Source organism: Cyrtonyx montezumae, unplaced genomic scaffold (genome assembly GCF_038088225.1).
Source record: "Cyrtonyx montezumae isolate F1298 unplaced genomic scaffold, pur_monq_1.0 scaffold_1, whole genome shotgun sequence".
In the NCBI taxonomy this organism is placed as follows: Eukaryota; Metazoa; Chordata; class Aves; order Galliformes; family Odontophoridae; genus Cyrtonyx; species Cyrtonyx montezumae.
In genome coordinates this window covers 22,797,292-22,810,102 of record NW_027071825.1, presented here as the reverse complement: position 1 = coordinate 22,810,102, position 12,811 = coordinate 22,797,292, and the positions used below count along the sequence as shown (strand labels likewise).

The 12,811-nt window shown below is 48.3% G+C and overlaps 1 protein-coding gene across 1 annotated transcript; it reads left to right on the top strand.

Annotated features, from left to right (window-relative positions):
• Positions 1-744: 744 nt before the first annotated feature.
• On the top strand, positions 745-4,569 carry FASLG (Fas ligand). The gene is made up of 4 exons (XM_065746676.1): positions 745-1,128; positions 1,431-1,476; positions 2,914-2,967; positions 3,399-4,569. Exons 1-4 carry the CDS (start codon positions 745-747, stop codon positions 3,791-3,793), a joined length of 879 nt encoding a protein of 292 aa, XP_065602748.1. The 3' UTR covers positions 3,794-4,569.
• The last annotated feature ends 8,242 nt before the right edge of the window (positions 4,570-12,811 follow it).

Below are 12,811 nucleotides of genomic sequence, written 5' to 3'. Positions count from 1 at the left end.
TCAGATTTTGATGTTCAAGATCAAAACCTGTGTGTTGGGGCTGCTTTCTTCAGCCACATAAGAGATAAAAATCTCATTTGTTCTTGCACTGAGCGCTTCATTTTTTAAACACTGCCCTGCTACAAATGTGCCCTCTTCATTAAGAAGCCTGTAAAATGGAAGAGCAGATAGTTACAGACAGTGTGTATCTGGTAAATTTATGGGAGAGCTCCTTGCCACCACTTTGAAATCTGCCAGTGACACTTTAATTAAAAGACAATTAAAAAACCAATGGTGGCTTAATTAAATTGAGAAATGCTGTACTCAGTGTAAGATCTTCATATTTCTGCTAAAGGGGAAACTCCTCAGCTCTGCCTCTCACCTCTCATGCAGGATGCCAGCAGCACAAGAGTCTGTTATTCTCCCTGCTTGTGGTGCAGGACACCGCAGTGGAAAAGCAGCTGCCTCTTCCTGAGTGGGCTGCTGGAAAGGGTGGCTGGCTGGTGGGTGTGTGCTGGGCTGATTACTCAGCCCCTGCCTGCCAGCACGGTGCTGCTCAGTGCACCTCCTTCCTGGGGCTGGTGCTGCTGCATGCAGCCTGCCTCTAGCTCTGTCCGGCTGCATGTGCACACTGCTGCAGTGTGGGAGGAGCGGGCAGGTACCCTGAACTTGCAGCCGAGGGCGGAAGCTTTTTTGGGTTTGCTGTTACTGCTTGAGGCTTTCATAGAGTTGCAGCATCTGAGCTGGGTAATCACTGCTGGAGTGATGATGCAGGCACACAGAGGCAGAGCTGAGTCTTCCCCCAGGGCTCGGTCTGGGCCAGCCTCGGCAGTTTTTGGCTGCCACATGGAAGATCCCACAAAGCGTGTCCAGCCCATCCCGCTCCCAGCCGTGCAGCAGAACTTGAACTACATGTACCCACAGATATTTTGGGTGGATGGCCATGCTGACGCCAGTACCTCCTGCCATGCAGCATCTCCCTTCCCACCACCGGTACCTGATAGGAGGAAAAAGCCAAAGAGCAACAGAGAAAGGAGCAGCGTCGGCTTCCTGGTGATCTCCTTGCTGATCCTGCTGGCCCTCACTGGAGTGGGGCTGAGCATGTTTCAGATTTTCCATCTGGAGAAAGAACTGGCTGAACTGAGAGAGGTAAAGTCTGCCTGCTGGCCGCACAGGCTGTGGGGAGAAACTGGTGGCAGTGACATGTCTGCCGAGCCAGCGTGCGTGGGGCTGTTTGTAACTGTGAAGGAGTGCTCTGTTGGTGGCTATGGTACCTATCTGGTTGTCCTGATGTTTGAGTGCTGCGGGCTCTCCCTCCCCGTCCACTTAACCTTGCAGCTCTGCGTGAGCACCCAGAACCAGCCATTGTTGAGACAGTCTGGCTGCATCTAGATGGTGCCCTTATGCTCTCACCTTGCTAAGAGAGCTTGTCACTCTTCTTTTTTTGACAGTCTGTCAGCACTGAACACATCCCTCCAGCTCTGGAGAAGCTCATAGGTGAGTTGATGCATGTAGAGGAACTCCTCCTGGCCAGCATGTGTGAATGCTTCTGCCAAACTCTTCCCTCCCCTTGTCAGGTGCAAAGGCAGGGCTGCAGCTCTGATACTCTTAAGAATGCTCGTTACACTCACTTGGCATAAAGAAGAGCTTTATCTCCTGCATGTGGTGAGGGGGTCCTGCATCCTGCCTGCTGGAATGCTTAGTGGTGTCAGTGTGGGACAGTTTGCATCTGCTTCAGGGCCTCCCAGGCCCAAGTGGGGTACTGGTGCTGGGAGGGATTCTGTGGTGGAAGCGAATTACTGGCAGCCCAAACTACAACAAGATGCACAGAAGGAGGAGAGCACAGAACTGAGATGGGCACTGCATGTGTTACTGCTTTTTCTCTTAGTTCTTTAAGATTTTGGGATGACATACAGAGTTTTGTTTTCCTCAGGAGTGGGAAATTCACTGGTACCCTTCAGAGAGAGCAACTTTTTTCCTAAATTCTTCTGGTACAACATCTCACTTCAGCCAAAGTTAGTTGAGAAGATCCTGACTCTGGTGGTATTATTCTCTTTAAAAATGTAATTTCAATTAAATTGATTTTTCCAGAAGAACCTATTTTTTTTTCTAAATGTACAGGAAAAAAAAGTGGTTTCAATCTCAATGGAAGAATTTTAAAATCGTATTTTGAACTTTCAAACTGTTATTTTACTTTTACATTCCGTGTTAGTGTTATTAGCACTAAGATCTTTCTAAAAGAGGCCAAGGTAACTGGCTTAAGAAATAATGTTTCTAAAATTAGAGAACTTGATGTTCAGAAGTAGAGATGCTGAGAGAAAGGGCAAGATGGAGTGGGATGGGGTCCCACTGTAACCAGCCCATTTCTCTAGAAGGACTCAACCCCTCCATGGAAGGCAGAGTTTTTCTTAGCAGAATTCTGCCTCTCTTGAGGATGGGGTCTGTCTGACTGGCAGGTGCTTCAGTGGATGTGTCAGATAACTTCTCTGGTCCACTTGTGAGGAGGTTTTGGTACTTGGCAGCCAGATTTTGGCTGCTGTGGAAGTGCTGTGCTGGAGTGGGGCAATAAAGCAGTGCTGGGACATGAGCAGTCACCTTGACACAGACTAAAGATGCCATGTGAAGGCACAGTATTGTCCCTTTCCTAAAACCTGAGTGGCAGACGAAGATTTTCCTTGCTCTTTTGATTTTTTCCCTTTGGATTCCCTTTTTGGATTACATCTGATCCTTTGCTTCAGCTCTTGCTTTCTAACTCTCCCCACTGTTCTGTAGCATTTGGTTGAGCACCGCTCTATCTCTTCACGGCAAACCATGGTGCTTATGTGCCCTTTGCTGCTGGGAATCTACCCCACTTCAGCCTCATGAGTACCTACGTTCTTCTCTCTGGTCTGGCTTCTCCGTGGAGCATATGGTTAAAGTCTGCTCTATTTTCAGGGCAGGAGGGCAAGCAAGTGAGAAAAGAAGCAAGGAAGGCAGCACACTTAACAGGTATGTGCTGAGTGGCCAGCAAAATTTGGGAGCAGAGCACAGGGCAGATGTTACTGGCGTGAAAGGGCAGCCTGGTTATCAATGTAAGGAGCTGCCTTGCACAAATGTTCTCAATTTCCTTTAGAAATGTGTGTGCTCTGGCAACTGAAAGTTATTCCACAACTAAAATATTCTTCTCATTCAGGTTTTTTTAATAAGAGCTCTATTCTTTCCTTCGGTTTTTGTCAGTGAGGTGCTTTCAAAAGCAGCTCAACGCCAACTGAGCACATGGAAGGTGAGAGCTCCCACCTCTGTGAGGTTGGGACAGACTTCTCATGCTGCGCACAAGGGCGTGGAGAACAGGTGACTTGTTTGTGGCTTAGGGTGTAACTTAAGGGAAAGCACACTAATGCTTGTTCTTACCACACGTCCCCTCTCGTTCTGGCTTCCAGGGAACCCCACACAGCAGAACCTCCCATTGGAGTGGGAACCCATCTCTGGTCATGCCTTCACCAGTGGCATTCAGTACCGTGGCCAGGGCCTTGTGATCAATGAGACTGGTCTGTACTTTGTGTACTCCAATGTGCTTTTCCGGGGAAGGGACTGTGACAACACAGTGCTGACCCATGTTGTCTACAAGAGAAACCCAGCTTCACCAGGCAGCCACGTGCTGATGGAGGACAAGCGCATCAACTACTGTACAAGAGAGAAAATGTGGGCCCGGAAAAGCTACCTGGGGGCTTTATTCAAGCTCAGGGAGAGGGACAGTCTGTATGTCAATGTCTCCAAAATTGATCTGGTTAACTTTGAGGAATCCAAGACATTCTTTGGGTTATTTAAGCTTTAAGTGGTGCTGTTGGAGTGTGGCTGGCAGCACTCCCCGCACCAGGATGTGCAGAGCGTGAGGGCCACTTGAGAGGCAACAGTCCTCTCTTCCCAAAACCAAAGCAGGGTCTTGCTCTAGGAAATCCATCAAGAAACCACGTTTCAGTCTTCAGCGTGAGCAGGCTCAAGCAACTGGCAAAGGCTTGAAACCAGACCTCTGGGAAGCACCTGGGCTGTCCTGTGGCTACCTGAAGAGAATCACACATTTTCTTCCTCTGAATAAAACAACCGCCCTGAAACGTAATGCATCACAGACCCTGGTGAAACTCACTACTTGCTCAAGAAGACTCTGCTACCTGAGAAAGTGCCTCAGCAGCACTGGTCCCCATGTGCTGTTGTGCCCCCAGGGAGCTCAGGCCATTTGTGGACAGCTGGTTGGTGTCGAGGAGGCACACCATGGGTGGTAATGGGGGAGTGAGCTCAGGCTGCCTTCCCTGAGCAGTGATCTGCCCATCCCGCCTGGACACTTGGTACTGTAACTTGTCTGACAGGCACCTACCTACCAACTGGCTTGTTAAGCATGGTAGGATTGTTTTGTGTTAAATTATCAACTGCTCCCTTCCTAGAAAATATCCCAACCCTTTTATTTAACTCATCTTGCAAGGGATGTGCTGGAAGCAGTGATGCCATGACGGGTCCTGGCCCTGTGAAGATAACAAGGTCTTGCTGAATCCTCCCCGTGATGGTGGGTACAACAGAAGGGACCAGGTACCCTTCTCACTGATGAGACCTGAGCAAACCAGCCCTGGCTGAGCATGGGATGCTTTCTTCTGGAGAGAGCACAGATGGTAAATAAAGGTATATTTTTCTAGAAAGAGGCACTGTGCTCTCCTTATGCAGGGCAGCAGGCTTTTGCGGTGGCCAAAGCCCAGGGCACCTTTGGTCAGTGGACAGAACCCTGCTCCGCCTCCAGCAGTGTGCCAGAAACCTGGCACCCTGACTTCACTTTGCTCCCTGCCTGGTGGGGCACTGGGATCCTGCCACTGAGCTTGTAGGCAACCAAAATTGTTGGGATCTGGGGATCAGGAAGGTGTGAGGTGGGCAGCTCAGACCGGGTAACTCAAGCCCTGTTTGACTCTTGGGGGTGGGACTGATCTAGAAATGGAGGCTTGAGCTCAAGTAGGGAGAAATATAGGTGGAAGTTTTTGAGGAGATCCCCTGTGCTTTGTAGATGTTGCTCTGGGTGTGATTTGAGAGCTCTGGTTTGGATGTGGGTGGCTGGGAGCTCTCCCCTGCATGCTGGAGGTAGCGGTGTTTGGAGCTGGAGGCAAGCCTTTCCCCGGGTCTTGGCTGGGGTGGAAATGCTCTGGGAGCAGGACACTGTTTGTGGAGCACAGGTGCTGCCATCCCTTAAAGCTCTCCGTGCCTGCCAGCCCCAGCCGCGCTTTGCGTGGCAGTCTGAGGGGTAAAGAGAGGAAGTCATGCTTTGTGTTAAATAACGCTTACTCCAGCCGTGGTCCACAAAGCTCCTTCCTTGCAGGGGTTAACCTCAGAGCTACTTGCCATGTTGTCACTAGGCAGAACCAAAAGGCTGTGCTGCATCATTTTTGCCTGTGGTCCAGGCTTCTTGTAACTCAAACAGCGTCTCTCCAGCAGCATGTAGCGTTAATTTCCTTTTCTCTGGTGCTGCCTCGTGCTCTGTGGTGTGTGGCCTGTGGTTGCTTGCTTCGTGGAAACATGTTTCTTTGAAACTCAGGAGTGGACAGGCTATCAGTGCAGCCAGGTGAGGTGAACACTGCCTCTGCTCACACAATTGGCCCTGCAGCACTTAAAGCTTTCCATTGTGTTTCTCAGGAGGGAAAGTGCCTCTAGAAGTCGATGGTTAGGAATCTTTTTGCTTGGCTGATGCTTTCCCACTGCCCCTGCCTCCTCCTGCTATTGGAGGGGCAAACCTCTTAGTGCAGATACAGAGGTGTTGGACTGAAACTTTTCAGGAAAGGCTGGAAACTTTTCCCCTTTTCTGGTTGCTGTTTGTGCTGTATTGCTTTCTAGACATCCATCTGGAGAGTGCGAGTGTATCTCTCCTTACACATCTGTATGCCTGCAGCTATTTCTGAGCACACTGTATGCTTCCTTTCTTTGCTGGTGATGAACAGCTTAGAGAGATAAAGAGGGAATCTGATGCTGAGGTTGTGCACTCTGCTAGCACTGAATTAGCAGAGGGCTGAAAAGCTCCCAAAGTTTTGTATAAATGAGCACATGGCAGCTCAGCCAGATTGAACATGAGCGCTGGGGAACGAGTTGGCAGTTGCTCTCACTGCACATCAGGAGGGGAGGACAAGGATCCGTTAACATTTTTATCTGATGTGCTGACAGGAATGCAGACCTGCAAGTCTTACTTACTACTTACCTTGCTGGCTGTGAGTAAAGGCTCAAAGGAAGGTTGTGTCAGAAGCATACAGTTCTAAACTGCACAGTCAATTCATAGACTTCTTGTGCCAGAGCAGCTTTATTAAAGCCATCTGTTTAATTATCTGAGAAGCTATTCACTGATTGGAGTATTTGCTTATTGTTAGTGTTATAGAGCTGTTGGTGATGGGTAGACAGTTGGACTGGATGATCTCGTAGGTCTTTTCCAACCTTGATGATTCTATAATTAAATACTTAGCTTTTTAATGTTGGCATTATTAATGCTTTTGTGACTGAGGGAGCGAATGCACTCAGAGTGGTGGTGCACTGGAAAAGGCTGCTCTTTCTGAGAAGAAATGCTTTCTGATATCCAACCTGAACCTCCCCAGCACAACTGGAGGCTGCTCCCTCTCATCCTGTTGCTGTTATCCAGGAGCAGAGACAGACCCCCACCCTGCCACAGCTTCCTTTGAGACAGTTGTAGAGAGCAAGAAGGTCTCCTCTGAGCCTCCTCCAGACTGAACAGTCACAGTTGCCTGTAAGCTGAGCTCCTCTTTCCTGCTGGAAGAGCCTGAGCCACGTGTGGAGGTACTGCAGGGCTTGGGCAGTGTTTAACAGCACTCCAGGGAACTCCTCCTGTGTAGAGAACATAGCGGAGAAGAAGTGATGAGTCCAAAGCAACTCCTGTGAAGTATCTTCTGGTCAGCTCCTAGTGCCTAGTGGGGATCATCTGTGGTTCACAGCCTTTCTTTCCATATGCAGGCATTCTTTCCTCTGTGATCCTGCTCAGAGCTGATCCCAGCAAGTCCATTGCAGGCTCTGCAACTCTCATGGTTAGCTGAACCCATTCCAGGCAGTGCCTATGTGTCTGGGCTGTGCAGCTGGCCAAACCTGCATGATGCAGAAGCTTTCATCCTGCTGTGTGCCGAGCACAGCAAGCTGCTTGAGGGAGATGGGCTCTTTCGTGGTTGATGCATATCAGATGCTGCATCCTATTTATCTCCCCTGGTGGGGCAAATAGTGCTGCTTCTACAGCACAAGTGCAGGAAGCGAGAGGAGGTCTGGCAAGCTCTGAGAGGCAGAGGATAAGTGTAAGAGGTGAGATAAGTAATGAACATATGGCTGAGGTTGGGTGCTGCTCTTCACAGACCCGTAGATGTGAGAGGTGGCATGCTGGCAAGCAGCCCCAACAGCTTCTGCTGCAGGCAGCTTTCCCCCAACAGAGGAACCACCTTCAGAAGAATCAGTAGTGGCCCCTGATGGCTACGGCCAGTGTCTCTTGTATCCCTTTCATTGATTTTCCATCTGTGACTTTTTGCTAACCTGTGGTTACTTGTGATGCAGAGGAAGGTCACTGGCACGCAGTGAAGGCCTGAAGGGCTCTTGTAATGCAGGAGTGAAAGGAGCCACTGCTGCTCAGCAAATACAGCAGCGTCAGAGACATGAAATGGAGCAGGCTCACCCAGATATGCTTCTTGGCTCAGATGTTGCACAGATGAGTTGTAGTTAGCTGTGTTACATACAGCTCTTTCTGTAGTTCTACAAGAGAGGAAAGCGCGCAAGTAAGAATGGAAGAACCAATATTTTTCAAGCTACTCTTGAATCCCGTGAGTTAAGGAGCAATGTTCTTTCTATTTGATCAGACAAGCTTCATTGTTGCTGCTTTCTGTTTTTCCTTTTTCTTTTTTTCTTTTTTCTTTTCCTAAAGGCAGCCTTAATGTTTCCAAGTTTTGATTACTTTGTCTTGTGAGGTTACTTCTAGGTCACGGAACTGTAAAGAATATCTGAGCCAGATTGTGAAGGAAGGAAGGGAAGCTTAAATATTACTATTATTTTTCTAGCACTCAGGGTAGGCATGTTACATCATGGTTACAAAAGTGTAATTTTAGGCATGACTAAGTGACTGAGGTTTAATGCAAAGGGGATGAGGTGAGCAGAAAGAGAGGAGGAGCTGGTGTGCGAGATAAGGGAAGTTGCATGTGAATTTCTTGTTGATTTTATTTTAAAGATGAGGGGAAAAGGCTTGGCAAATTGCTGCTGACTCATCTCTTTGGGTAACATGAGATTCAGATATTCCATTCCTACTGCATAACTGAAGCCCTGATGCATGAGAAGTAGGACTGTGTGTTGTGGTGGACCTCCTGTCACTGTCAGGAAAAGGGAGACAGGGAGGAATGGAAACAAGTCTAACTCCTAATTTAAGTAGCCTTCAAGATAGCTGTTCATGCTGCTATGATGGACATGAAGTTCCCAAAGAAGGGTGCCATGTGTTTATGGCTGTTGCTGTTCTCAGCTATCAGAGGGTCAGCCAAAGAACCAGTAGGAGCTTCACAGTCTCAACCAAGACTCCAAAGGAGATGCTGAAAGACTGACTTGCTGCTAATCTGTTTATCCACACTCCCTGCTGGGGCATCTGCAATGGGGAATGAGTATCCAAGAACTGGCTTCCATTAAAGTGCTGAAAGAGGATGTATTTGCTCTTATTCCCCTGCTTGGTTTCAGAAGGACGGTACCAGGAGAAACTGAGCATATTAAGTAAATAAAACCCACTGCTGCCCTCAGCTTGGGCAGGGGCAGCTTATCAGACTAGCTCTCAAATAAGCCCCAAAGCATGTTGTTGCAGCCTTTGTGATGATCCTTGCTTTTGTGCTCTGAAATCAGCCCTGCACATCCTTGCTGCTGAGCAGACCACCAGGTTGTGTGTGGCTTTGCGAATGTGTTTCTTTGCTGCTGCTGAGAGGAGCAGGAGGCAGTTGTGGCTTAGTGAGCTGCTCTCTGTTAGCCGAGCTCTTCGACCACTTGCAAACACTGAAGAGTTGAAGTTTTTTGGGGGAGGTTGAGGGGTGTTTCTGCCTCCTGCCCGCAGCTACACTTTCTTGTTTGCCTGAGCTTACAAGAATTTGAGTCAGGCTTCTCTGTCGCCCTACTTACTGAATTTGCAGCACAGGTGGGGAACAATCATTTCCAAGGTTTTGCTTGAAACTCCCCACTCACATCCTGTGGAGACCCTGCTTGCTGCACTGGAGAATGTGAGTCAGGAAAGGCTGGTGAAGGAGGGAAGGGGATGGTAATGGCTTGATCCAGCTGCGACCACTTTAGGTATCATTAAGGCTGCATGTGGAGCCTGAGTCTCCTTCCCTGCTCTTGAAGCATTTAGACACATTTCACATTAGACACATTTAGGCAAAGAAAAGAGCTCAGGGGCAAGACGTGCTATGATTCACTCAGCACTAAATGTATCCGTATAGTCCTTGTATCCTGTGCTATTCCAGATACACAGTTAAGATGTTCCCTCCCTAGCAAGATCTAGACAGTGATACAACAAAAGTAACTGGTGCTGTGCACTGGACCTTGAGATGTGTGACTTGTGTTTTAATGCTAATGTAACTTGCTGGCCTGACTGCTCCTGGTTTGCAGGGTGAGTGTATGATAGTGAAGACACAGTGACGGATGCCCAGTCTGCAATAGAAACCTGGGGCAGCCCCAACAGCTATCAGACTATGACCAGGACCTGCATCGAGCCTGCCTAGGAGAACAAGTAAAGCCATCCCACACAATTCCTATGTTTCTGTTTTGCTAGGAAACATCCTTAAAAAAACTTTTCTAAGGCTTTTAAGTATAAGTAGTGGACTTGTGGGTCTTCTGGGAGTCTTGTAATTTCCACTCTTTTTGTTCATATGAAAGAATGAGAAACAGAAAGCATCAGAGAACCTGAAAAAGGAGCTTGGAGCCTTGTACTGATGGCCTCCAACAGCACATTCCCTCTGGTAGTGGGCTGTTCACAGAAGGCTACAGGCTGTGCAAGGTGATGTGAGCTCCTGCCTCTGTGCACTAGTCCCTCTCTCCTGCAGGACACTAGCCTGAAAGGTCTAGGTGCCACGTCAGCCACAGTTATTCACATCACCACCATCCTTAGACTTCATAGAGAGCTCAGTGGACAAAAATTCAGTGCTGCTCAGTGGAGGGAGCTAGATGTTGCTGGGGGGATGGGTGGGATGGTGATGACTGTGGCAGACTACAAGGATGCCATGCTCAAGGCTGCTGCTTAGGACTGTTAGGGGTGAATGAAGAACATATGAAGAGCTGTACAACCACTGAATTCTTTGAAAAATCCTAGAGTGGGCACTTTGGTAGCAGTACTTTTGTTTCTGCACTTCAAGCTCGTTGCCCGTAAACCACATTTAGCATGTAACTTTATAGGACGCTGTGAAGAAAAGTGTGCTACGTTTTCCACGGTACTCATAGTGGCGTTACACCAAGCACCAAAATTGCATAAGGAAACTGTGACAGCTGTGAGTCCTGCCCCTCTACCTGGCCAGGACAAATCAGCACACCTTAGCTATTCGCAGGGAGAGAATAAGGTCATAGGAACAGAGGGCATGGCTTAGAGAAAAGAAACCAATATTTGTCTTAAATCATTGGCTTCTAGTAACTTCAGTTGTACAGCAAGTGTTGCTGTACAGACTTTCAAGAAACTTGACACTTCTCACTTGTGATCAAGTTGCTCTCTTTTGCTATCTTAAGACTGTTTTCTAGTGATCTGCACCTATTGCAAGGCTGGTCCTGCTGCTAAACACTTTGCTTTTGCCCTTGAGGGGTATGAAAACCTTTCACAGAACTGCTGTGTTGCCTGTTAGCAATATGCCTTGCATAACTGTTTTCTCAGTTTGGTCTTTTTTTTTTCACCCCTTTGACTCCTCTCATTCTTTACCTTTGATTTTTGTTGTGGGGGGAGGAGGGGTTATGGGTTGGAGGGGGGAGGGGGAATAAGCTACATTGACCCTGTAGCTCTGCTTTCTAAAAGTGCTATTTCCTGTTGTCTTAAAAAGCATGCTGAATAGGTTCTCCTATGTTCTCCTTCTCTTGCTAAGTAGGAGCAGGTAGGCAGTGGAGCCCTGTGCTGACCCCTAGCCTTGCACAGAGCTGCTGGGTCAGTAGGACAGCATCTGCTGGGAATCCCTCCTTCCCCATGCCACTGAATAGGGTCACAGTCTCCAAAGGCCCTGGCAGCACTGCAGTAGTGCCTCCATTACCTGGAGGGAGAGGCACAGAGCTGGGGCTTGTGGGGCAGCCATGTCTGCCCTCAGGCAGCTGCTGCCATTACTGCAGCAGTCTGTCCCAAATGAGGCGCTGCTGTGACCTCAGTGCTTGTGGCTGGAAAGGAAAGCCTGAATAGAAACTGAGAAATGCTTGCTTTTAGTAAGAGACCACTCGGAGCAAGTAAGGAGAACAAAACCAAAGTGTTTGCCTGCAGCGCTCTCCTGGGCCACTCAGCCCTGTGAGCCAGGGCTGCTGGCACACCCCCAGCAAGGCGTCCATCTGCCCCAGGTCTTGTCCTTGTGCCACCAGCTCCTCCCTGTGACTCCTCTCCCTGCCCTCACCACAAAGAAAGCCTCCTTTCCCCATCCAACCTCCGTACCTCCCTGAAGGTAGAGCAGGTTTCCTCCTGCCCTCCTCTTAAAAGTGGATTACAAATGGTGAATGCACAAAGCCAAGCACAGCTAGTAGGTGCCCTGGCAGCGGGTGGCTGCCTTCAGCATCACCACTGGGCTGGAAAATGTGAATTCATTGTCATATCCTGGTGGCAGATCGGGGGGAAGAGCTTTGCAGGGTGTGCTGTTGCGTTCACTGGCTACCTGGGGAGAAGCCTGTTTGCCCAAAAGTTGGCGTGCCAACCCAAAAGAATCAACCCCACCAAGAACAGACGTTCCCTGCAGCTGTCTGTAGGGAATGTTTCTCTTGCGGTGACCTCCTTGGAAAACAGCAGAGAGGAAAATGGGTACACTGCAAATTCTATTATTTATTGTATGTTACCGTATCTATTCTGTTTTACAGAAGATGAAGTCCCTTATATGAGGCTTTATGGAGATTTTGGGGTGGGGGCTCTACAGAAGTTTAGTCTGACAGCAGAGAACAGCCAGTGAGCTGAGACAATTTGTTTCCTAGGCAGTATTTTTTGTTCAGCCTTTGCTGACAGCTTTTATCTGTAAGAATGTTTTGTGCTCTGCATTGTATTTTTCTTTGCTCTTTACCTCTGGTTGCTTATTTATTTACGATGCCTTTCCAGGTGACGTATGATTCTTGTTTTTTTCCCTGTTTGCTGATTTGCATGTTGCTTCTCAGCATTTAGGGTGCTATGATGAGTGGTGGCATCATGGGGTGTGTGTTTGCACACCTCCGTGTGTCACTGAAGTTCTCTCAGTGATCTGTGATGACTCACATTTTTCTTGTCATCATTTTTGTGTTGGTTTTCTTTTTTATTACTTTGTCTTTGTTAACATTTTCATGAACTCCAGTCCGGGATGTAATTGATTTTAAAGTTCCCTCTAGGGAAGGTACTCACTTGCAGTAAGACTTTGGAATGAGTAGCTGATAATGCTAAGATTATGCAGAGTGCAGGCTGGACTGGAGATGCAATACTTGTGGTAGGCAAAAATAATAGCCCAAATGCTGGCAGGCAGCAGCCAATTGTGCATGTACACACGTGGGTGAATGTCCAAACTAAACTAATTTTTACCTACCACAGTTCCTAGAGCCAATGCAACAGCTCTAAAAGGCACCTTCTCTCCACACAGCCCAGGGAGAGGAGAATACATGACTGGAGGTGGAAGGAGGAGAATGCACAGTGGGG